This window comes from Tamandua tetradactyla, chromosome 7 (genome assembly GCF_023851605.1).
Source record: "Tamandua tetradactyla isolate mTamTet1 chromosome 7, mTamTet1.pri, whole genome shotgun sequence".
NCBI classification, from domain to species: Eukaryota; Metazoa; Chordata; class Mammalia; order Pilosa; family Myrmecophagidae; genus Tamandua; species Tamandua tetradactyla.
The window spans coordinates 33,091,738-33,117,667 of NC_135333.1; the positions used below are offsets into that span (position 1 = coordinate 33,091,738).

The 25,930-nt window shown below is 38.8% G+C and overlaps 1 protein-coding gene across 3 annotated transcripts in view; it reads left to right on the forward strand.

The window, feature by feature from the left end:
* Positions 1 to 17,491, forward strand: part of ADSL (adenylosuccinate lyase) — a 44,407-nt gene extending 26,916 nt beyond the window's left edge. The window contains exons 5-13 of one of the 3 annotated variants that reach the window (XM_077168917.1): positions 9,920 to 10,052; positions 10,288 to 10,334; positions 10,902 to 10,992; positions 11,491 to 11,560; positions 11,696 to 11,843; positions 13,245 to 13,335; positions 15,055 to 15,144; positions 15,674 to 15,850; positions 17,285 to 17,491. In XM_077168917.1, the coding sequence (XP_077025032.1) occupies positions 9,920 to 10,052; positions 10,288 to 10,334; positions 10,902 to 10,992; positions 11,491 to 11,560; positions 11,696 to 11,843; positions 13,245 to 13,335; positions 15,055 to 15,144; positions 15,674 to 15,850; positions 17,285 to 17,371 (934 nt within the window). In that variant the 3' untranslated portion in view covers positions 17,372 to 17,491. Of the gene's footprint in view, positions 1 to 9,919; positions 10,092 to 10,287; positions 10,335 to 10,901; positions 10,993 to 11,490; positions 11,561 to 11,695; positions 11,844 to 13,244; positions 13,336 to 15,054; positions 15,145 to 15,673; positions 15,851 to 17,284 lie in introns of all 3 variants that reach the window. The other 2 variants (XM_077168916.1, XM_077168919.1) reach the window with 2 other exon arrangements.
* The last annotated feature ends 8,439 nt before the right edge of the window (positions 17,492 to 25,930 follow it).

Sequence of the window (25,930 nt, forward strand, 5' to 3'; positions counted from 1 at the left end):
TTTCTTCCATTAGTTGTTCTCCTCCTTTTCCCTTCTCTTCTCCTTCTGGGACACCCACAACACGTATATTTGTGCGCTTCATATTGTCATTCAGTTCCCTGATCCCCTGCTCAAGTTTTTCCATTCTTTTCCCTATAGTTTCTGTTTCTTTTTGGAATTCAGATGTTCCATCCTCCAGTTCACTAATTGTAGCTTCTGTCTCTTTAGATCTACCATTGTAGGTATCCATTGTTTTTTCCATTTTTTCTTCTTTGTCCTTCACTCCCATAAGTTCTGTGATTTGTTTTCTCAGATTTTCTATTTCTTCTTTTTGTTCAGCCCATGTCTTCTTCATGTCCTCCCTCAATTTATTGATTTGGTTTTTGAAGAATTTTTCCATTTCTGTTCGTATATTCAGCATTAGTTGTCTCAGCTCCTGTATCTCATTTGAACTATTGGTTTGTTCCTTTGACTGGGCCATATCTTCAATTTTCCGAGCGTCATCCATTATTTTCTGCTGGTGTCTGGGCATTTGATCAGATTTCCCTGGGTGTGGGACGTGGCTGGTTGAAAGGTTTTTCTGGGAAATCTCTGGGCTCTGTTTTTCTTTTCCTGCCCAGTAGGTGGCGCTCGTGGCACTCGTCTGTCTGCACGGCAGTCAGCCCGGGAAACCGCGCGTGGAGGCGGGGTCGCTGGCCGCCGTGGCTTGGGAGAGTGCCAGTCCTAATTGCCCAGCTGGCCCGAAACGCCAAGCGTGACGGGAGGGCCCCGCTATCCAACGTTCCCAGTCAGACCGGGGAGCCACGTGCGTGGAGGGGACCCCAGTCGCCAGCCGCCCCGGCCGGGAAAACGCGCGCCCCTCGGGTAGCTCACCGCAGCAGATTCTCCCTGCCCGTTCAGCTGTTCCAGAATGGGGTACGCTGTCTTTTTGGTCTCTGTCGTGACTCCGGGAGCTGTTTTGTATTGTTTCTGTTTCTTTAGTTGCTTTTCTGGAGGAGGAACTAAGACCCGCGCGTCTTACTAAGCCGCCATCTTCTCCGCTCTTCATGTGCTTTTTAGCCATTTGTATTTGCTCATGTATTTTTTCTTCAGAAAAGTGTCTATTCATATCCCACTTCTGTGGATTTGGGGTCCTTATTGAAGGTCAATTGTCCATAGATTTGGTGTACTATCTCTGCATGTTCAATCAATGCCATTGGTTTATACATCTATCTTTGTGCCAGTGCCATGCTTTTCTTACTACTGTGGCTTTATAGTAAGCTTTTCAGTTAGGGAGTGTTAGTCCTCCCACTTCACTCTTCTTTTTAGGAAATCTTTAGATACTGTTTCCCTTCCAATAAATGTGAAAACTAGGTTTTCCAGGTCTTCAAAGTAAGTTGTTGGAATTTTGATTGGTATTGCATTGAATCTGTAGATCAATTTGGGTAGAATTGACATCTTAACTACATTTAGCCTTCCTCTCCATGGTCAGGGGATGTGTTTCCACTGATTTAGGTCTTCTTTGGTTTCTTTTTGCAGCGTTATGTAGTTTTCTATGTACCTTTCCTTTACGTCCCTAGTTAAGTTTATCCCTAGATACTTGATTCTTTTAATCGCTATTTTGAATGGAACTTTTTTCCTGAATTGTCTCATTAGTTAGGCCAGTGCTTGTATATAGAAACATTACTGATTTTTGTATATCAATCTTACATTCCGCCACCTTACTGAATGTTTATTAACTTATGAAGCTTTGTTGTCGTTTTCTCAGGATTTTCCAAGTATAGTATCATGTCATCTGCAAATAATAAAAGTTTTGCTCCTTCCTTTCTGGTTTAGATGCCTTTTATTTCTTTCTCCTGCCTGATCGCTCTAGGTAGAACTTCTTGTACAATGTTGAACAATAGTGGTAGCAGAGGACATTAGTGGTGTAACAGGATGTTGAATTTTCTCGAATGCTTTTTCAACGTCAATCAAGATGATCCTGTGATTTTTCCCTTTCCATTTGTTATTACATTGATTGTATTACATTGATTGAGTTTATTGTTTTGAACCACTCTAGCATGACTGTCATAAACTCCATTATTTCTTTGAATATTTTTTCTGCCCCTTTGTTGTTCTCTTCTCCTTCTGGGACTCCTGTAGTGAGTATGTTGGTACACTTGATAGTGTTCTACAGGTTCCTCACATTCTGTTCACTTTTCTTCATTCTTTCTTCCTTCTCCTCAGACTGGATGATTTCAGTTGTCTTATGTTCAAGTTCACTGAATCTTTCTTCTGCCAGCTCCAGTCTGCTATTGAACCCCTCTTTGGAATTTGTAATTTACATTACAGTAGTCGTCAGCTCTTTTTGGTTCCTTTTCATAATTTCCATCTCTCCATTGATATTCTCTTTATGTTCATCTCTTGTTTTCCTGATTTCCTTTAGTTCTTCCTCCATGTTTTCCTTTAGTGCTGCGAAATGTTTAGATATTTTGTCTGATGTGTCTGTTTCAATATTTGGGGGCTGCTCAAAGCAGGTGCCATAAAATAGGTTGGCCTAAATGGGAATTTGTTCAAAGCTTAGAGTTTGAGGCCAGGAAATGTTCAAATTAAGGAATCAACAAGGTGATGCTTTCTCCCTGAAACTGGCTGCTGGCCATCCTTGTTTCCTCTGCCTCATGGCAAGGCACATTGCAGTGTCTTTCCGGATTTCATTGATTTCGGCTTCTTACTTCCTTGACTTTCTCTCTATATTCATTCCATGTATAAAAGACTCTAGAACCATAATTAAGACCCTTCTGATTGGTACAGTCACCTTTAGAAAATGCTTATGAGCAAACGGGCCTAGATTGTAAGCTTTTAGAGCAGACACATTAAATACAGAGTGCTGATTACTATTTCTGGATTTTGAGAGGCTGTTTTGTATATATAACCTGATATTTAGAGATAAGAATGAAGCCAAACAGGTTAGGGTTAAAGTAATTCAAAACATAGGGGTAAGGAACACAGTATCTATATTTTAGAACCACACAACTCTATGAAACCAATGGAAAAGAGGTTTATTTGATCTGGAACAGAAATTTTTTGTCGTGCGTAGTCTAATTCAACCTATCTGTATAGTTCATTTGAACAGCTGAAACACAGAAAACAAGAATGAGAAAGAGATCCTTTAATCCAGAGGTCCTTTAATCCTGTACAGAGTATCGTAATGCCTGGAAATATCTTAGAGTATATTAACCAGATAATAAAAAAGTATTGGCAAAATCCCCTGAGGGAGGAGAGAAAGACTATGGAATTATTAAACCTTACCATCAGGGAATCCCTTGATAATGTGTCAGACTTTAAGGGTACCCAAATCAATAGGCCATACCTCAATCATGAGGCTTACTCTTGTGAAGCTTATGTAGGTAGCATAGACGTGTAGACTACCTATAGGCATGCCTAAGACTTACTTCTGGAAGAACTCTATTGTTGCTCAGATGTGGCCTCTCTAAGCCAACTCTGCAAGTGAAATCATTGCCCTTCCCCTATGTGGGACGTGACAGGGGTGAAAGTCTCCCTGGTGACATGGGAGAGGACTCCCAGGGATGAATCCAGACCTGGCACCATGGGATCAACAATTACATCCTGACCAGATGGGGGAAAAGAAGTATAATTAATGAAGTATCAGTGGCAGAGAGAGTTCAAATAGAGTTGAGAGGCCACTCTGGAGGTTGCTCTTATGCAAGCTTCAGTTAGACCTTGATACCTATCATAACCTGCCAACCCCCATCCAGAACAATTCCAGCCAATCATAAAGAACACCTTGGGCAACTTAACAATTGTTTAAAAGCAAGGGTTCCAGGCACTAGAGAAACTTTCCAGAAACCTACAACCTCCAGATGGGTACCTGGTCCAGCTAAGTCCTGAAACCTAGCCCAGCCTCTCCAGAACATCATATAGTTCCATCTCCCTATCCCATATTAGTAACAGACCCTTCCAATATCAAAAATTTAGAATTGCCATAGCCCAAATACCTCTAAAGAGAGGGATGGAAAGATCAAAGGTGATGGTGGAGTTATACAGAGAAGATAGGACTTAATAAATGAATATGAATGCTGAATCATTAAATTGATAGCTCTTTTAGTCTCTCGTATTTTAGATAGAAGTAAAAACCTTTAAATTGTAACCCATGTTAAAGTTTGAAGTATATTCTTCAACTAATTGTGGTGCTCTGCTTGGAAATTTATAGCTTTTTTGTATATATGTTATTGTTTACAAAAAAAAAAAAGAAGGAAAAAAAGTCGATTGTGATGGTAAAAAAGATTTAAGTCCTCTAGCCTCCTATATTCTGGAGCAGCTAGAAGGAAAAATATGAGAGGATTGTATGGTAACCCATGACAAACTCTGGGATCTATCCTGTAACCACTTTTTGAAGAGTGCTTTGAAAAGTATTGCTTTTTTATTTCTTTGCTTTGTATATATGTTATACTATATAATAAAAAAAAGTTTACAAAAGAAAAAGACCTTTTGGATTGAGGTGAGTCATACCTTAACTGAAGTAGTTTCATCAAAAAATCCTACTTACAGTAGGTTCAGACAGGAGTAGACTAACTTTATAAACATGTTTTTGGGGAACATAAATTCCAAACTATCACAGTATCCCAGGTCTGAACCTCATTGTTGGTTTCTAATGTTTTGTCTCCTTCTGGGCCATCGCTTCCTCTTTCTATGTATTTTCTAATCTTTTCCTGAAACCTGGGCATTTAGATATTTTAATGTGTCATCACTGGACTTATGACTCCGAGGTTTCTGTTCCCTAAGCTTGTATCCAGCTAGTGTTATGACAGAGCTTTCCTTGAATGCCAAGAGCTAACAAAACAGGAAAAAAAAGAAAATACCTTTCACAGTTGCTGCAGATTTTTTAAAAATTATTTTTTATTGATATGTATTATATATTCACATACCATGTAGTCATCCAAAGTGTACAATCAGTGGTTCACAGTATCTTCATATAGCTGTGCATTTCATCACAAAGTCATTGCAGATTGCTCTACCTCAGAGTTTATCCATACCATGAGTTCAGGGAATAGCTCAAGGCCAAAGTATAGGAGCTACTGAGGTCCTTAACTGTGAATGTGCCTTGTTTTGGACATGTTCATGTGGCCCTAGGAATTTCCCTGTTTGCAAGAATATGAATGCCCCCATTTTCCTAGGAACACTTTTCTCACGGTTCTGGGCTCAACCAACAATCCCTTGCACGCCAAACAGATTGTGCCAGATATATATGCTCCCAGTGTGTACACAAGGTTTACTCTTTTCCCTCTAGAACCAGGCGTAGAGAAGCACACTGGGAGCACGTGCTAGCTCCACACCAAGTCAGTGAGAGGCCAACCTGAATACCAGGAGAACCTATTGCTCTCAAGTTGCCTGTTCTTGATTCCACACTTGCCCTGTTACTGCCATCCTTAAACTCTTTTCTGTATCATTAAGAAAGATGTTACTTCCATTTATTGATGATTATTCAAAACTGTGGGTGGCCTGCAATCCTGAAGCTTCTCATTCTATCATCTTGAACAGGGTCTTTGTCTCCTATAACTTCTGAAAGCCTATTTAGCTTAGTGTTCCTTTAAGTTAGGCCCTCCATTGAATGAAAATTGTTTATGTGAATCAACACTGTCATCATTCTTGATCATTGCAAATGTTTATTTCTTGCTGGCTTCCCTGCACACCTAATGTTGCTTATGTTGAGCTCCTCTTCCACTCCTGTATCTCCTGGAGAGAGTGCATGGAATGCAGCCATTCCAGTATTTGTTTGGGGGAAAGCCTGTTTAGTTGTGGTAACTGGCTGTCATAGTTAGTAGGCATTAGGAATTCAGGAGAAGATATTGGAGCTTAGGCATCACTTCAGTATGTCAGTCCATGCAGTTTTGTTCTAAAGAACAACTCTTTTGAGATAATACTTCATATGCTATATAAGGCAACCTTTACCATATATGATCTGGTGGTTTTTAGGATATTCAGAATTGTGTAGTCATTAGTCTAATTTCAGAACATTTCATCACCCTGAAAAGAAGCCCTATTACCCATTAGCAGTCACTCCCCATTTCCCCCAGTCCTCCCAGCCTATTACAACCTCTAATCTACTTTCTGCCTCCATGGATTTGATTGTTCTGGACATTTCTTATGAATTGTTTTGTAGAATGTATGATCATTTGTGACAGTCTTTCACTTGGCATAATGTTTATAAGCGTCATCCATGTTGTACTTCATCCCTTTTTGTGACTGAATAAATAATAAATAAACAATGAATATTCCATTGTAATGATTATTCCACATTGTATTTATCCTTTCATTGTTTGGGGGACATTTGGCATTTTCCACTTTGTGACTATTGATAATAACTTCTGTGACCAAGTCCATGCAAGTTTATTTCATTTCTTTGTACCAGTAATCTGCAGCAGTTAACTAAGAAAACTGTACTGTGAGTAATTTGCAGATATATTACCTTGTAATGTGCCTGCCAGACATTTGTAGTCTTGTTGCCAGTGTTGGGTTCCTAGGTTCTTGGCCATGCCACCAGAAAGAATTCAGAGGCACAGCTCGGATTGAGTAGGCAGAGAGAATGTTTATGAAGTATGTATGTGAGAAGGCATACAGGCACTCTCACAAGAAAAGAGAGGGGAGAGGCCACAGCACTGTGGGGTAGTCTGCTTTCATAGATTTCTGTTCCTTTTTTAATTTTTATTAACTATTGTACTACCCTCCTGTTCTAGTTTGCTAGCTGCCGGAATGCAACACACCAGAAATGGATTGGCTTTTAATAAAAGGGGATTTATTTTGTTGGTTCTTCAGAGGAAAGGCAGCTAACTTTCCACTGAGGTTCTTTCTTATGTGGAGGGCACAGAATGGTCTCTGCTGGTCTTCTTTCCAGGCCCCTGGGTTCCAACAACTTTCCCCGGGGTGACTTCTTTCTGCATCTCCAAAGGCCTGGGCTGATCTGCAAGTGCTGAGATGAGGAATGCCGAGCTGCTTAGCTGTGCTATGTTGCGATCTCTCATTTAAGCACCAGCCAATTAAGTCAAATGTCACTCATTGCAGCAGACAGACCTCCTAGCCGACAGCAGATGTAATTAGCAACAAATGAGGTTCACGTACCAATTGGCTTATGTCCGCAGCAACAAGATTAGGTATGCTCACCTGGCCAAGTTGACAACTGAATCTAACTAACACATGTCCACCTCATGTCAACTTGGCAAGTTCAGGCATCACCTTAAACAGGTGCAAAAACTTCTCTTCTTGCTGTGGGCCTGTGAATCTCAAAATAAGTTGTCTGATGCCAATATGCAAAGAAGGATAAACACTGGATCCATAGGGAGAAACTGGAAGGAAAACCTGCAGGCAAACACCATTGGATTTCAAAGTCTGAAAGTCATTTATTCTTCAGCTGTAGAAAGTGGCAATCCCACCCTTTCCGAGGGCCTATGCAGTGGCCCGCCTCTTTCCAAATCAACCTCGGGGAACATCGAGGAGACCACCTCTGGGTTCCACTCTCTCCAGGCATCAGGGCCACCCCTGGGCTCTGTGCCATTTCTGGCGCACACGCTCAACCTCTCCACATGGTGGCAGTCAGGCTCTCCCAGTCCCCCAAGGAGCGTTTTCCAAGGCCTGAGGCTGCACAACTCTTCCTCTGCAATGAGAGGGGAGACTGATCTTCGCCCTTCAGGGTAAACTCACTCTCTCCCTGTATATGGGTGGGTCCACTCTCCTGGCCGAGGTTTCTTGGCTTCAGACCCGAGCTTCCATGGTTCTCACTCTGCAAACTCCAATTTTTTCCCTTTTGTGTCCTCCTTTGTCAAGATTGGTAGTAGTTCCATTTACACCAACAGTCTCTTCAAACCCTCCAGGACTTCTCCATCATTCTCTTCACAGTTCCTCCAAAATCTTCCCTTTAGCCATCCAAAAACTGTTCCAACATATCTGGTATTTGCAAACCGCAGCAGCACCCCACTCTCCGGTACCAAATCTGTTCTAGTTTGCTAGCTGCCAGAATGCAACACACCAGAGACGGATTGGCTTTTAATAAAAGGGGATTTGTTTTGTTGGTTCTTCAGAGGAAAGACAGCTAACTTTCCACTGAGGTTCTTCCTTACGTGGAAGACACAGAATGGTCTCTGCTGGTCTTCTTTCCAGGCCCCTGGGTTCCAACAACTTTCCCAGGGGTGACTTCTTCCTGCATCTCCAAAGGCCTGGGCTGAGCTGCAAGTGCTGAGATGAGGAATGCCGAGCTGCTTAGCTGTGCTATGTTGCGATCTCTCATTTAAGCACCAGCCATTTAAGTCAAACGTCACTCATTACAGCAGACACGGCTCCTAGCCGACTGCAGATGTAATTAGCAACAGATGAGGTTCATGTACCATTGGTTTATGGCAAAGCAACAAGATTAGGTATGCTCACTTGGCCAAGTTGACAACTGAATCTAACTAACACACCTCCCCCTTTTCCTCCTTCCTTGATGATACTCATCCAGGTGGGATTGGTGGGCTCCAGGTACTGCTTATTGCTGTTCTCTAAGATATTTTCTTCTTGGGACCTTACCACTTCTTCGAATTTGCCCTTTGCTCATTTGCCAGCCACTGCCCTAATTCTGACCCTGCCTCAGTTGGGTGCCTTGTGTCACCGACTGTTAGTATTCATTACCCTAACTGGAAAAATTCTTTTGGGATTGGAATAGGTAATCTCTTAGAACTCAGAAATTATTGCAGTTTATACATAAGTATCTTTTACATTGAGAAACAAACCTGCAATGGATTTAGATTTTAGACTAAAAACTGGTGCTGCCTTGATCTCTGATAATGATTGTAAAGCCTTTATCGTGTGCCTTTGTGATTGTGAAAACCTCGTATTCCCTTTATCTGTTTTTTTTGTTTATTTTGCACGGGCAGGCACTGGGAATCATACCAGGGTCTCCAGCACAGCAGGCAGAGAACCATGGCCCACCCGCCCTTTTTCTGTTTTTACTTTAGAATTTTGTAATTACAAGGGCAAACCCCGTTAATGCTAATGGAGAAATTTGAGTCAGCTCAGAACTATTGATTTAGTTCTAGCACAGTTCCAGTAATTGTTTCTGTCTGTACTTGCTATTGAAATAACAATAACCCATCTCCCCTTCTTTCTGCTTATACTTGCTGTTGAAATGGTAGTGACTCAATTTCCCCTTGTTTGAATCCATAAAAACTTTGAATTCCTTAAACTCTAGGAGACAGATTTTTAAGGCAGATAGACCATCTGCTCTCAACAATAAATTCCTGGCAATAAACTCTTTCTCTCTTTGAAAAAACAAAAACCAACAGACAAAAGCTATTTGCTATCTTGTTAGAAAAGTGTGTCCTTTGGTTCTGTGTCTTTGGGGTTGTTCTCTACCACAAGCTGGTTTCTCACAAAGGCCTTTCTTAACTGTCAGTCTAAAGTAGCCACCTTCAGTCTTGTCATCCTTGTTATATTCTTTCATAGCTTTTATAATGTCAAGTTACTTTTAAAAAATTTTATTTGTTTACATTATAAGCTCCATTGAACAGAGGTAGCAACCTTGTTTGTTCACTGTTGTATTTACAATATTGAGAACTTACTAATTATTTGATAAATATTTATTATATGAATGTATAATGTATTTCTTGAATATATAATTAGTTCTTGCCGCAGTTTAGGGATATAGCTTTGAATACAATTATTGTCTATTAAATTATATTGCCTCCTGACAATGAAGAAACTACTGTGCCAGTAGTCTATCAGTTTTATAACCTTTAATTATCCATAAATAAAATTGAATCCCTTAACTGTCATTTGGCCAAACTTGTTTGTCTTCATTAGTTTTTCCAACCTTATTTTAATTGTTCCTCATCCCAGGGGAAATAGGTTATTATTAGAAGAAGCTATGAAGTTTTTATGAAGTCAGCCTTTGGCTTAAGACTTCTTTGTGTTTTTTGTGGGGGTTTGTTTTCAGGCCTGCTCAACTGACTACAGTTGGAAAGCGTTGCTGTCTTTGGATTCAAGATCTGTGCATGGATCTCCAGAATTTGAAGCGAGTCCGAGACAATCTGCGCTTCCGAGGAGTGAAAGGCACCACCGGCACTCAGGCGAGCTTCCTGCAGCTATTTGAGGGAGATGAGCAAAAGGTATTCTGAAAGCCACCTGTGTTACACACAGACTTCTGGCTTGGCTGGCCTCCAGGATAATAGGAGAGTTTGAGGGATGGGTGGGGTCTTCAGATTGAAAGGACAGAGGGCAGAGACCTGGGGAGGACAGTATGTTGAGATATTCTGCTATTAGATACAACTGGATTTCTATAGGGATATGTCTTTTCCTTCTAAGGTAGAGCATCTTGACAAGATGGTGACAGAAAAGGCAGGATTTAAGAGGTAGGTAAGTGGGAAAAGTGTTCGCCTCATCATTAAGTCAATGAGAATCCTGTGCTTGGTACACTTCTAGGTTTGACCTTAACTTTTTCTTCCATGGTTCATTCACCCATTTCCTTCCATCTCTGGCTTAGATTTTATTTTCTTTTGGTCTGTATTCTATTTTCTCATGATCTATAAGAACAAAAGAAAACTATTTCTGAGTTTTAAAACAGCCTTATCCATGTTGTTGCTATTTTGTGTCCTTTATTGAGGTTCCTCCAAAGGGTTAATCTTTAATTTGACCATTTTCATCGAGAGCCACAAGGGTCCACCATGTCTCTTTCCAGGCACAACCATTGAGCTGTACCAGACATGGGCACATTAGACCATGTTTTCTCCTCAGGTCACAATAGCTTTCTGGTTATTAGTGAAAAGGATGTTTGTCCCAAAATCAGTTTGTCAGTCAGGCCTCTGGGCTTAGTGTGACATAGCATACCAGTAAGACCAGGCGTTTTCTTAGGATCTGTTTTGGCCTGTTTCACAAAATAACATTTTAACATATCTTAACTTGTTCTTTTCTATTTCTAGGGCTTTCATCATCACAGGGCAGACCTATACACGAAAAGTGGATATTGAGGTGCTGTCTGTGCTGGCTAGCTTGGGGGCATCAGTACATAAGGTGAATGGTGGTAGCTTGGAATGGAGTGAGAGCTTTGGGTACCACAGAGAGACAAACAGATTAAAGTAGCCTCAGACTTTTACTTAATTGTGTTTCTTGGGACGTTTCAAATGTCTATTTTAATAATTTGTGGCCTATAGATGGAGCCTCTGTAATTAAGGTATGTTAAAGAGAAAGACTGGTATTAACATTCTTATTAAGGTTTCTCCAAGGGCTGCAATATGTCTGCCTTGTTCAGAGGTATATTAAAGTTAGTCTTGCCCTTGTCTTTCCGTGATGTCTTAAGTAGTGTTTCACTAAAACATTTCCACACTCCTTGAATTTGTCATCCTAGCTTTCCAGGAGCAGAGAGAGTCTGAGCTCCTGGGAAGAAATGCTGATCTTCAGCTCAGCAACCACACACTGAAGACTTCATGTCCTTCATCAGTATAGTCCCTGCTCCCAGATTCCTGCTTTCATAGACTGTAGGATCATTACTGTTTCCCTGCTTTCCCCCAGATTTGTACTGACATACGTCTCCTGGCAAATCTCAAGGAGATGGAGGAACCCTTTGAAAAACAACAGATTGGTGAGTGTGAGGTAGCAGTCTGGGAGCACCACAGAGATGCTGGGGAGACTTACAGATGAGTGTTAATAGCCTCCCCAGCAGCATGCTGTCCTCTGAAGTCTTTCTGCCTTTCTTCTTGTCCTTTTATATACGTAGGCTCAAGTGCAATGCCATATAAACGAAATCCCATGCGCTCAGAGCGCTGTTGCAGCCTCTCCCGTCACCTGATGACCCTTATCATGGACCCACTGCAGACAGCATCTCTGCAGTGGTTTGAACGCACACTGGATGATAGTGCCAACCGGTCAGTGGAACAGAGACATTACGTACAGCCAGTTGGAGAGAGGATAGGTCAAGAGCTTAGAAGTACAAGGATGTATTTAAGTATCTCTAAATTCCCGTCTTGTCCCAGGAGCCTGGAGTCTAGTGGGGAGGAAAGAACATGAAAGGGCAGTATGGTGTGATAAGTATGTACATGTACAGTTGAGCACAGGAGCATTTAGTGTTGGAAAAATAGGGGAAAGCTTTACACAAAGAAGGTGGTGCTTTAAGACTCAAGAAGTCAGACATTTCTTAAAACAATATCAGGAGCATGTATAAAAGCACAAAGGTGGGAGAGTGCCAAGTTTACGGAGTAAATAATAGTTGGTATATGCTGAGAAATGAAGTCAATATAAGGCAAGAGATGAGGCAGGATACCATCATGGGTAGAAGCCAATTTTTGAAGCGCTATGTTGGCTCTGGAAATGACTTTAGATATTATTCCTAAGACAGGTAGATGTCAGGTGTGGTCGTGTCTTGGTACAGTGACATCTTGATGAGTTATGAGATGGGTCAGAGGTTGTTTGTAACAACAAGGTGCCAACAGTTGCGTATGTGTTCCTACTTTGTATATATACTTATGAATCAAAGCAGAATCACATGACTCACATTTGCTTTCTTTGTACTGGACTTTCTTTCATGGAGAAGGAAGTATAAAGTTAGCTCTGTGTATAAGCCAGGGCTTAACTGTGAAAGTAAGTCAGGAAACCCCTTCAAAAGTCAGCCATTCGAATCTTTTTCAGCAAGGTGTGACCTTATCACATTTGCCTGGTAAAACATCCTAGCAACACTTAAAGAATTAATTGCAAGGGACATGGATCCAGTCAGACCAGGTTAGAGGCTAATTTTTTTTTTAACATTTTTATTGTGTAATATAACATATGTACAAAACAAAGAAAGAAAATAGCAATAGTTTTCAAAGCACTCTTCAATAAGTAGTTATGACAGATACCAGAGTTTGTCATGGGCTACCATAGCATCATCTTAGATTTTCCCTTCTAGCTGCTCTAGAACATTGGAGGCTAGAAGGAATTAGGTGATAGTGCTAGTGCCATTTAGTGAAGCTGGTTCTACTGAGAGAGTAAGAGCCAGTTTAAGGTGATAAGCAAGAGACAGGAAGAAAGTGGCTGAATTCGGTTTGGGTTTGATGTACCTATAGGTCAGCCAGGGAGAGCTCTCCATTGGTTATACAAGACTTAGTTAGGTAAGTGGGTCTGGGCTGGAGGTGATAAATTTGAGAGTCATCATGTTATTGATTTAGTTTATAGTCATAAGGTTGAAGAAAATTGTCTGAGGAGTATATATGGCCTGAGAAGTCAGAAGGACTCAGGACAACATGTCAGAACATACCTTATATAAACTGAATTGGCTGTTTGTTTTCTAGCCGTATTTGTTTGGCTGAGGCATTTCTCACTGCGGATACTATCTTGAATACGCTGCAGAACATTTCTGAAGGATTGGTGGTATACCCAAAAGTAAGACTTCAATAAAAGGAATACTAGGGAGGGTGTGGAATGTGGGAAGGAGTGTAATCTTTTCCTGCTGTATGTGAATATGTTGGGGGAGATGTGTTTTGTCTGATAAAAGTTCTGCTAACTAGAGCTTTTTCTTCAGGTCATAACGTAAGCTATAGGAAATTATCTCCAATGGAATTCATGGACATCTTAATAGAAAAGAGAAAAAGAAGTACTTCAAATTGGCCTAAACTATCCACTGGCATGAGTCAAGCTGTGTATGCCTAGGCAAAGTAGAAGGTTCCATTTGCCTGTTTCTATGTGGCAAATGGGTACATTTCCATTATACTTGGCTCTTGAGGTTGGACACTGAAATTGAAAAAACTTGAGGTTCTAGGAATCATTCTTATGAAGTAACTTTTTTAAAAGTTTTTTTTTTTTTAATCAAAATAATACTCTGGAATAACCCTGCCTTAGACCACAAGGGAAATCTCAGCAAATTTCTTACATTTTATATTATTAAAACTGTAGGTATTAAAAAGAAACAAACAAAAACTGTAGTTATTGACCATAGTTCAATGAAATTAGAAAGTTACAAAAGAATTGGAATGCCAGAAAAAACCTATATGCCCAGAAGTTAAAAAACCTATTTCTGAGCAATTGAGATAAGGGGAAGAAAGCAAACTAAAACCTCTGAAATAATTTGAATTAAATAAAAACAAAGTGCAAATAAAGATAAAGCAATATTTATAAATGTATTATATCATTAAATTCATTCGTTATAAAATATAAAAGTTAGAAAAAATGAATGAACTTAACCTTTTCACCTCAGGAAGCTAGACAAAACAAGAGAAACATGAAGTCAGTCATAAAAAGAAACAAATAATATATTTTCTAGAAATTACAAATTATTGACCACTTAGCAACAAATTGGTACTGATTAGCAACACCTAAAATGTCTCATTACAAAGCCAGATGAATTAGGAAATATTAGCAAGTATAATAAAAAATAAGAGAGGAATAGGAAACAACTTAAGGGGCATGAAAGAGAAGCACAGATGCAAACATGATTTTACAGTGGGCAGGCTGCTCTAATACTACAAGAATTAGCCAAATTGCACAGGGACCCAGGGGAGACCCGCTTCTTCCCAGTTCACAGATTCTTCCAGACACTGATGCTAAACCTGTAGAAAGGATGACAAAGTAAATATCCAACTACTTAGTTTAACTGTACTGATAACGGACGAAATTCAGTAAAGGGAACAACAGATTAGTGTATGCATATCCAAAAACATACTCAAACCTCTTGAGCACTCAGTCTCTAAATGTCTCTTATACCCTGATTATTATTCTGTAAAACAAACAACAAAAAACTTACCAAGCGTCTCCCTTGAATGTTGTCACACTGAAGTACCATCTTAAATGCAGTTTATTGTGTTTGGGACTAATCTTCTCATTATAGTGTGATTTCCATTACCAAAAGGCATGCCATTGCCAAGGGTGTGTGCATTTACGCCTTTGATAAAAGCTTGACTCTGCTTGGCTAAAAAAAAACAACTCTGGATTAATAAGAAAATTGAAATATATAATCTAGAATGAAATAACCCCATTATTCTACTTTTCTTTCCTCTTCATCTATTTTAGTATATTTCCCTCTTGTATGTTTAGTTTGACATAGTTCATATCCTGTTATTTGTTTGTCTTTTAACCTTGAAGCATCATTTTTGGTTTTTCTTTTAGGTAATTGAACGGCGCATCCAGCAAGAACTACCCTTCATGGCCACTGAGAACATCATCATGGCCATGGTAAAAGCTGGGGGTAGCCGCCAGGTTCGTAACCCCTCGTGCTTCTGGATAAATTGAGGGTATACCTTTAGCCCTTCTCTTTCCTCCTTCAAGAAGAATGGATGAAAGCAGGTGTTTATCACCTTTGGTCATGTTATTAGTATGCAGGTCCATAACCATATTGTGCCAGAGAACAGGCTTCTTTCTGGAGGCTGATTGTGGTGAACTTGGTTTATTGAAAGAGAATTACTTGTAGAGAAGGCCTGCTTACTGAGGGAATTAGGTTTGAACTTCTGTAAGTAGTGATGTGAAGTGAGCAGGAAACTGGAGTAGATGGGTCGTGAGGCTCTAGAGAGAGAAGGAGCCAGGGAGAAATTTCAGGTTTTGCCCTGAGATACGGTCAGAGAGCTGAGATCCAAATGGGATCAGACTTTGAGGGGAACCACCGCAACCTAGAGGGCTTTGTATACCAGCTATGTAGACAATACAGATGTGAAGTGTCTCATGACTTTTTAAAAACTTTTAAATGCCCTCTTTTGGTTATAAACTGACACACTTCACTGTCTCTTTCCAGGACTGCCATGAGAAAATTAGAGTACTTTCCCAGCAGGCAGCTGCTGTAGTCAAGCAGGAAGGGGGTGACAATGACCTTATAGCGCGTATCCAGGCTGATACCTACTTTAGTCCCATTCACTCCCAGTTGGACCAGCTACTGGATCCTTGTTCTTTCACCGGTCGTGCATTCCAGCAGGTAAGCATCTGTTAGAACACTTCTGTGGTGCTGAAATCTACCCCAAATGCCTTTATTTACACTGCTGAGCTGCAGAACCTGGAATATTTTGATGTTTCTACTTTATGGGAAGATATGGTGGAGTGGTGCTAGTTAGAGCTCAGGGCAGGTTGCTGGCTGAAATGTAAAGATGTGGCTGTTGAGTTGCCTTAAATATATTTCTCATTCTTGGACTTCTCTGAAATTTCTTTTGTTCTGAAGAGAACCTATGCAGTAAGATGGACAAAGATTGGGTTTTATTTTTAGATAGATCTGGGTTCAGTCCTGACTTTGGAACTTACTGGCTGACAGATGAAAAGCATCTCTCTCATTGTGTCCTTATGAGGGTCAAATGAAAGGCTAAGCTTAGTGGCTGTGGTGACAGGTGCTTGATGTGTGGTAGGTACTCAGTAAATGTTATTATTCTTCCTCTAGGCCTTTAGGAGAAGACCAGACAGGTTAACCAAGAAACTGATTACTGAGTACATACTGGGGGCTCAGTATGTCAGTATATGCTTGGGTACTGTGTTTATTTCTAGGGATTTAAAGATGAACACATAATTCTTGTCTTTTAAGAGCTCACACTTATGTGGTGAATAGATAAGGACAGTACCAAGCAGTAAATACATGTGGGAATTGAGGGAAGCACAACTTTTTTGGGAATCACAAAGGAGGAGACTTAACCCATTCAAGGCAGAGAGTAGTAGAATTTATGAAAGATTTCTTAGAATAGATGAAAACTGAGCTGAATTGTAAGGGTCAAGTAGGAGTTATTGTGGGAAGCTCAGGCTGAAGGGAAATGGCAAAGACATAGAAAGGAGAAACTACAATCAGGTGTGTGTTGTTCAAGTATAAATTGTCCCAGAAGTAGTTATATGATGCTAAAGAGAGACAGGAGTTTATCATGGATGGCCATTTGTATTCATATCATTGGTATTATGTAAAATGTGGATTTGAAAGATTTAAGACTGTAGCTAGGGAGACAAGTAAGGAGGTTACTGCATTTGTCCAAGTAAGATGATAGGACTTTGAGCTAAGGGAGTGATGGTAGATCTAGAAGAAGAGAGAGATTTAAGGAATATTTAGAAGGTTAATCATGTATGTTTTGGTCGAATGGAGATAGAAGGGGAAAAGAAAAAAGCTTGGATAATAAGGTGAAGAAGTTTAAACCAACTGAGAGACCACAGGCTACACTAGTTTGTGGGGAAGGTTGATGTATGTCTGTAGGCATGGCTGGTGGAGGTGCCAGTGTCTAGGGAAAGATTTCTGACAGGCATTGAGAAAAACTAAAGCTCAGTGGTGGGATAAAAGCTTTATCAAATTTTAAGTTTGCTATGATATAAACTGACATTGAAAAAAAATCAACTTATATATTGATATTTTATTTTGTCTTACATTTCCTCTCATCTTTGTCAGGTACAGAGATTCTTAGAAGAGGAAGTATATCCCCTGATAAAACCATATGAAAGTGTGATGAAGTTGAAAGCAGAGCTGTGTCTGTAGAGCCAGAAGACAATTAAACAAAAAATCGTGGTTGGTTTTATTAACTTTTATTGTATTTTAATAAAAAAATACTGTTGTTATAGTGTTTTCTTTTACTTCAAGATAAAGTCTTAACCTTAAGTTAATGTAGCATTTTTTCCTTTCCATGGTGCTCATATATATCTCAAGCTTTATAATAAAGTGCATTTTAGTTGTGCTCTGATTCTTAGAACAATACCTGCTTGCATAATAAATGTAGCTCATGGCTTGTTCTCTGTTATTTAAAGGCCCTTCTTCCCACTGCCCTTTAGAACTGGTCTGCACCCTGTTCATGAGTCACTGGCCCTGTTTTGATCAGGTAAACAAAGGCAGTTCTAGAGCTAGAATAAATTGAACCAGTTGTCAAAGAAGAGCCTTAACAGTCAGTCAACAATAAAAGAGAGAGAAACAGACCATCAGAGTAAACATATCAAGGTAATCAGATGTCTAGACAACAGCAAAAATTTATAAGTCATACTAACAAACAGGAAGATATGGCCCAGTCAAAAGAACAAACAAGTTGGAGGAGACACAGAATTTGAAACAATCAAAGATGTTCAAATGAATTATAAATCAATTCAAGGAGATGAAGGGAAATATGGCTGAAGAGATAAAGGATATTAAGAAGACACTGGGTAAACATAAAGAAGAATTTGAAAGTATGCAAAGCAAAATAGCTTATGGGAATGAAAGACATAGCGGATGAGATTAAAAATACACTAGAGGCATACAACAGCAGGTTTGAACAGGCAGATAGAGGATCACCAAATTAGAAGACAGGACATTCAAAATCTTACAAAGAGAGAAAAGAACGGAAAGATCTCAGAGAATTGAATGTACAAAGGGCAGGAATTCACATGTCATTGTTATCACAGAATGAGAAGAGAAAAGAAAGGGTTCAGAAAGAATATTTGAGGAAATAATGGCTGAAAATTTCCCAACTCTTATGAAAAATGTGAATGTACATGTCCAAGAAATACAACATGCTCCCAACAGAATGAATCCTTACATACCTAGTCAAAGACCCATACTAAATCAGAACATCCTATGTCAAAGATGAAGAGAGAATTCTGAAAGCAGCCAGAGAAAAGCAATTTATCATATACCAGGGAACTAATAAAACTGTGTCAATTTCTTATCAGAAACCATGGAGGCAAGAAGGAAGTGTTATGATATATTTTAAGATAGTGAAAGAGAAAAACTACCAGCCAAGAATTCTTGGCAAAACTGTCCTTCAGAAACGAGGGAGAGTTTAAAACATTCACCGATAAACAGAAACAGAGAGTTCGTGAATAGAAGACCTGCCCTACAAGAAATACAAAGAGATATCTGCTGGCTGAAAGGAAAAGACAGGAGAGCAAGTCTTGGAAGAGCGTGTAGAAATGAGATTATCATTAAGGGTAACTAAAAGGGTAAAAAGAGAGACAAAAATAAGATATGACATATAAAAACCAAAGTGTAAAATGGTTGAAGTAAATACTGCCTGTGTAGTTATAGCATTAAATGTTAATGAATTGAACTCAAAAGATACATTGGCAGAATGGATAAAAAGAGTGATCCATCTATATGTTGCCTATGAAAGACTTGACCTTAAACCCAAAGACACAAATAGATTGAAAGTAACAGTCTGGAAAAAGATATTCCATGCAAACAAGAACTGAAAAGGAACTGGGGTAGCTATACTAACATCAGAGAAAATAGACCTTAAATGCAGAGACCTTAAATAAGAGACAAAAAGACAAAAAACCTGAGGACATTATGTTGTGTGAAATCAGCCGGACACAAAAGAGCAAAAATGGTCTGATCTCACTAATATGAACTGATTATAATGAAAAAACTCATGGAGTTAATATCTAGAATATAAGTTATAAGAAGATAGAATGAAGGTAGTGAATGGGGAGCTAATGCTTAATTTGGGGAGAATTTTTAATAAGATGGATTGTAGATGTCTGGAAGTGGATATAGGTGATGATAGCACATTGTGAGTGTCATTACCAGCACTGAATTGTGCATGTGACTGTGGTAGAAAGAGGAAATGTAGGGTTGTGTTCACTAGAACAAAAGCTAGAGCATGAAACATGGGACTGTATAACATAATACCTGTTGTGGATGATGAATGTGGTTAATAGTACAAATATAAGAATGTTCTTCCATGAAATAGAATCAATGTATGTCACCATTACAAGATATTAATAATAGGCTGGTATATGGGGGGGAATCACCTAATGCATAGTACTGACTGTAGTTAACAGTAATTTTTCATTATTCTCTCATCAGTTGTTAACAGGTACCACATCAAGGCTAAGTGTCAATAATGGAGTTTAAGGGGCATCTGGTTTTTCTTTTTGGAGCAATGAAAATATTCTAAAATTGAATTAAAAAAAAAGAGAGAGTTCCTTCCAACCCTCTCCAAGCTAGTGTTTTGGATCTGCACTTTATTTTTTATTTTTTAATTTATTTATTAATTTAAAAAAAATTAAGAACAAACAAAAACATTAACGTATCATTCCATTCTGCATATATAATCAGTAATTCTCAATATCATCACATAGTTGCATATTCATCGTTTCTTAGAACATTTGCATCAATTCAGAAAAAGAAATAAAAAGACAACCGAGAAAGAAATAAAATGATAACAGAAAAAAAAAGATTATACATACCATACCCCTTACCCCTCGCTTTCATTTATCATTAGCATTTCAAGCTAAATTTATTTTAACATTTGTTCTCCCTATTTCTTATTTTTATTCCATATGTTCTATTCGTCTGTTGACATGGTAGATAAAAGCATCAGACCCAAGGTTTTCACAATCACAGTCACATTGTGAAAGCTATATCATTATTCAATCATCATCAAGAAACATGGCTACTGGAACACAGCTCTACATTTTCAGGCAGTTCACTCCAGCCTCTCCACTACATCTTGAATAACAAGGTGATATCTACTTAATGCGTAAGAGTAACCTCCAGGATAACCTCTCAACTCTGTTTGGAATCTCTCAGCCATTGACACTTTGTCTCATTTCACTCTTCCCCCTTTTGGTTGAGGTTTCCTCAATCCCTTGATGCTGAGTCTCAGCTCATTCTAGGGTTTTTCTCAATCCCTTGATGCTGAGTCTCAGCTCATTCCAGGATTTCTGTCCCACGTTGCCAGGAAGGTCCACACCCGTGGGAGTCATGTCCCATGTAGACAGGGGGAGGGTGGTGAGTTTGCTTGTTGTGTTGGCTAGAGAAAGAGGCCACATCTGAGCAACAAAAGAGGCTCTCTTGGGAGTGACTCTTAGGCCTAAATTTTAAGTAGAATTGGTCTATCCTTTGCAGGGTTAAGTTTCATATGAACAAACCCCAAGGCTCAGCCTATAGCTTTGGTTGTCCACACTGCTTGTGAGAATGTCAAGAATTCAACTTGGGGAAGTTGAATTTCTCCCCATTCTCACCATTCCCCGAAGGGGACTTTGCAAATACTTTTTTATTCAGTGTTCAAATCACTCTGGGATTCATCGGGGCATCACTCTGGACAAGCCAACAAAATCTCATGTCCTACCCAAGATTCCAAGTACTTATGGTATTCAATCAAGCTATCAGCATAAGTTACATTAGGAGATGCACTAGTCAAAATATAAATTTTGTACCAAATATTTTTTGCTTTAGTCTCACACATAAATTGAAATTTTAAAATATTAATTACCATCTATTTTCAGCACCCTGCAGTAATGACATTCCTTTGTTCTTCCTCATGGATCTGCACTTTATTTTGAAGATAGTTCAAAGAAATGACTATTCTTTATTCATCCTTGGGTCCTGACTCACCTTGCAACTTTGCACAGTGAGGTATCTGGCATTAATTGCCTCATCTGTAAAATGAAGGATGCAGACTTGACATTTATACCCTCATTCCAAAATGATATCCTTTGAGTTTGAAAATGAAAAGAGCAATTGGTTTACGGCTTCAAAAGGGAGAAAATGATAAATCCATAAGGAGGAATTCAGAGACAAAACAGATTAAGAACAGGTATTTTAGTCAATCGTGCCTTATAATATGGCTCCTCTTGAGCTGGGAACACCTGGAATTTTTATGGAAATGAAGAACTGACATCAGGACAACTCAGAAAACAAAACTTCTGATAGCCATGTTGGACAAGAAGGGCAGTCGTAGCTTAACTGAACACCCTAAGTATATGGAACCTTGAGTAGGGTATGAGATTTTGTTGGTTTGTCCAGAGTGATGCCCTGATAAATCCCAGAGTGATTTAAACAGTGAATAAAAAAGTATTTACAAGGCCCCTTTGGGGAATGGTGAGAAAAAGGGGAAAATTCAACTTCCCCAAGTGGAGAATTCTTGATATTCTCACAAGCAGTGCAGACAACCAGAGCTATAGGCTGAGCCCCCAATCTTGGGGTTTGTTCATATGAAACTTAACCCCACAAAGGATAGGTCAAGCCTACTTAAAATTAGGTGTAAGAGTCACCCCCAAGAGAACCTCTTTTGTTGCTCAGATGTGGCCTCTCTCTCTCTCCAGCCAACACAACAGGCAAATTCATGCCCTCCCTCTGTCTATGTGGGACATGACTCCCAGGGGTGTAAACCTCCCTGGCAACGTGGGACAGAAATCCTACAATGAGCTGGGACTCAGCATCAAGGGATTGAGAAAACCTTCTCTACCAAAAGGGGGAAGAATGAAATGAGACAAAATAAAGTGTCAATGGCTGAGAGATTCCCAACAGAGTCAAGAAGTTATCCTGGAGGTTATTCTTATGCATTAAATAAATATCACCTTGTTAGTCAAGATGTAATGGAGAGGCTGGGGGAAATGCCTGAAAATGTAGAGCTGTGTTCCAGTAGCCATGTTTCTTGAAGATTATTGTTTAATGACACAGCTTTCACAATGTGACTGTGTGATTGTGAAAACCTTGTGTCTGATGCTCCTTTTATCTACCTTATCAACAGACAAGTAAAACATATGGAATAAAAATAAATAATAGGGGGAACATGTTAAAATAAATTTAGACTGAAATGCTAGTGATCAATGAAAGGGAGGGGTAAGGGGTATGATATGTGTGAATTGTTTTCTGTTGTCTTTGGTTTCTTTTTCTGAATTGATTCAGGTGTTCTGGGAAATGATCACGATGAATGTGCAACTATGTGATGATGTGAATTACTGATTATGTAGAACGGAATGATCATAAGTTAGGAATGTTTGCATTTGTTACATTTTTTTAAAAAAAATTTTAATTAAAAAAAAGTAGGGCAGCCATTGAAAATGTACAGGAATTGATACATTGAAAGCATATTGTTTACCTAAAATATTGCAGGAAATGTAAAGACAAGTTTTGTTTATTAACATTCACTTATCTATTCTATGAAGAGAGTTCACTACTTAGAAAAATTTCTATGCCTGGAATATAATTTGTTCTCATATATTTTCAAGACAAACAGATCCTTTCGAGACCACAACCACCATTTAATAATCATTTGATGACTAAGATTTCTTTAGGAGAAAACAAAAACTTGGAAACAGGGGTAAAAGTTATCCTGTTTGCTTTTTGCAGGCCTAAAGAACTGACTGTGCTGGGGAGGGGAGTAAGAGGGAAAAGAATCTTATAATCTTAAAATTGTGTGGTTTTTCTTTTTTTAGTCGTCAATGTTTGGTTAGTTTACTTTCTTAAAAATTGTAATTGAGCATAGAATTTGAATAATTACATAAAGTAAGAGCGACTAGATATGAAGCAAACAAATTATAATTAAACATTTTTTAAATCTTAGGGTGAGTGGACTTTATTTGGGGCAAATATATAATTAATTACCTATGCCCATTTTAAGTATGAAAGTACCTAACAGTTTTTTCAACTAATTGTCACAACCAGACCAAGAAATGGACCTATTCATATATGGTTATCAAGATAGAAAATAGTGCATCAAGGCGTAAGTACCCTAAATGAAACTAACTAATATATAATTTGGTTCAGAATTAAAAAACAAACAAACAAAAACCTGGAAGGCTATATATCAAAATATTAAATGTCATTTGTTTTGGATAATGGATTTAAGGTAATTTTAATTTTCTTTATGCTTTTACATATGTTTTTAGTATTTACATAACTTTTTTCTTCAAATAAATTATTTCAGAATAGTTTTAGATTTACAGAAAAATTGCAAAGATGACAGAGTTCTCATATATACCATTTCCCCATTATTAACATCTTAAATTAGTATGGTATTTTTGTCACAAACCAATATTGCAGACTATTAACCAAAATCCATATTAGATTACTTAAGTTTTCGCCTAATGTCCTTTTCCTGTTCCAGGATCCCATCATGAACAAAAATTACATTTAGTATTTATAACATGCATAATTTTTTAAATATTGGAATTCATACTTATTACGAGATATGGTCTTTATCAGGTTTATAGTCTAATGGATGTAAATTTTAATTTATATATTTAACTAATTCTGAATGCACCTGGAAATCCAAGCAGAATGCCATTTCCTCCACTCTGGATCCAGTGTGACTTTATCCTGACCTCAGTTAGTGCTGTGTACAGAGCAACTGTTGGGTAGAAGCCAAGTTTCTGGAAAAGTGGTTTAAATGGGAATATGGATAATAATTTGCCATCACGGAAAGTTCAGACTGAAGAAATTGAGCTGGGATTCTGGCTAAAATCTCAAGATCAAAGCCCTACAGGTGACCAGATGATTTGTGGGTAATTTCATTTGATTGATTACTTCAACTAAAGGTCAAATGAGAAAAATATTATGGGTAAAAATAAATATGAGGCCCTCTTAACATTTCTCTTATAAAAAGGCCCTTTGAAAGCCTTAGAGAAGCCACATGTGATTCTGACCTTCTTACCTGACTCTCTACATCTGTGGCAGCCTTCCGGTTCAAGAACAAGGCAGAGATTGGTTCCTTAACATCCCCAGACCAAGAGAGAGTGCAAGGGGGGTCGGAAGCGGTCCTTAGGTGGACTGTGGACCCCTTGACAGTGTATTACTGGGAAACACCAGGCTCATTCATTGTGTTACTGGGTGGAGGGAGACTAGCCATGAAGGCTGTGTCAGGTCCATCCACTAATGGTACTTTCAAGGCTGTGGCTCTAGGGCACTGAGAAACAATCTATTAAAATTTAAAGCCATGGGAAAGTGTATTACTTCTCTCCTGGCTTTAAACGTTAATAGGGCACTGTCTTAAATTAAAAGGTAAATTAGAATAATGCCAGTTGTAAGAGTATAGGCCAAACATATTTAAATGTATAATGCAAACAAAAGATCTCAGAAGGATTCATTCCACTGTACCTTACATGGCTGAATTGCTTATTTCTTTTGAAAAAAAAAAAAAGACATGTTTTTAGAATTTACATTCAGAAAGCTTCATTTCTCTTATGACATCCTAAAGGAAACAAGTATTTACAAAATGTTTTTTTTTTTTTATTTCTGATCTAGGTTTCATGGTTTCACAAATATTTTTTAAGCACCATACTGTGTACTAGAAATATAGTGGTGAGCAAGACAGTGTTTGCCCTCCTGCTGCTTATGATGCCATGCAGGAAGCATACTATACAAAATGGTCAAAGTGTGGCTTCTTAATAGGTATGGCATATATTACTTAACATCTGGACACATGTAAAGTTCTTTAAACTGCATTGAGAAATGTAATTCTAAGAAATATATATGGCTTCCCTAGGCCTTTGGCTGGTGTAGCATCTGGTATTCATACGCCATCCTGATGCAGGTGCTACTCCTGCCTGCCTGGTGAATGGGTGAGTCACTTCTGTACACCTGGCTCTAGCCACCTCCAGTTGGTATGGATAGATTAAGAAGGGCCTTGAGTGCTGTCCTGGGAAGCTTTTAGGAATTGGACATCTCTCTCTCCCTTTCTTTTTCTGACTCATGGAGGTTGAACATGTATATATGTAAAACACAGAGCACTTGTGAATAAGCAAAGTTCATATAATGGTTGGTCAGTACACCATTCCTGTAAGCAGAAGTCCTTACTTTGTCTCCTGTGTGCCTGGTATTGATCTTTGACAAGTGTTCCAGGGGAGTGCCAGAGGAGGGCTGGAAGCTTTATTTGACAATAGCATTGACAAGCACTTAGTTCCCTATTATAAAATCTAGGAAAAAATGAAATTCTGATGGTTTATTGCAAATATATAAGGGGACTGCTTGTGATGAAATTAGCATTATTCAGCCTTTGGATTTTGACGACTCAGCTTACCTTACACCCTTCTCAAGAACGTGTATTTCCCATAAAGATGAATCTAAGAATAAGAGCCCCTTGCAAGTTTGAAGATGAGAGAAAAGGGTTATCACCACACTGAAAAGACTGAAATTCATTGCCCAAAGGAAGTTTTTGAAAGAATTAGAAAGAGGCAATATGGTGATTGGAAAGAAAACGTACTTGACCACATAAAATGTGCTCAAATTTCAGTTCTGCAGCTTACTAGCTCCTCTTGCATTGGCCAGGTCCTCTGTAAAATGGGAATTATAAAATTCACCAGGCTTTCAGCACAGGATTGTTGTGAATAACATGAAGGTGCT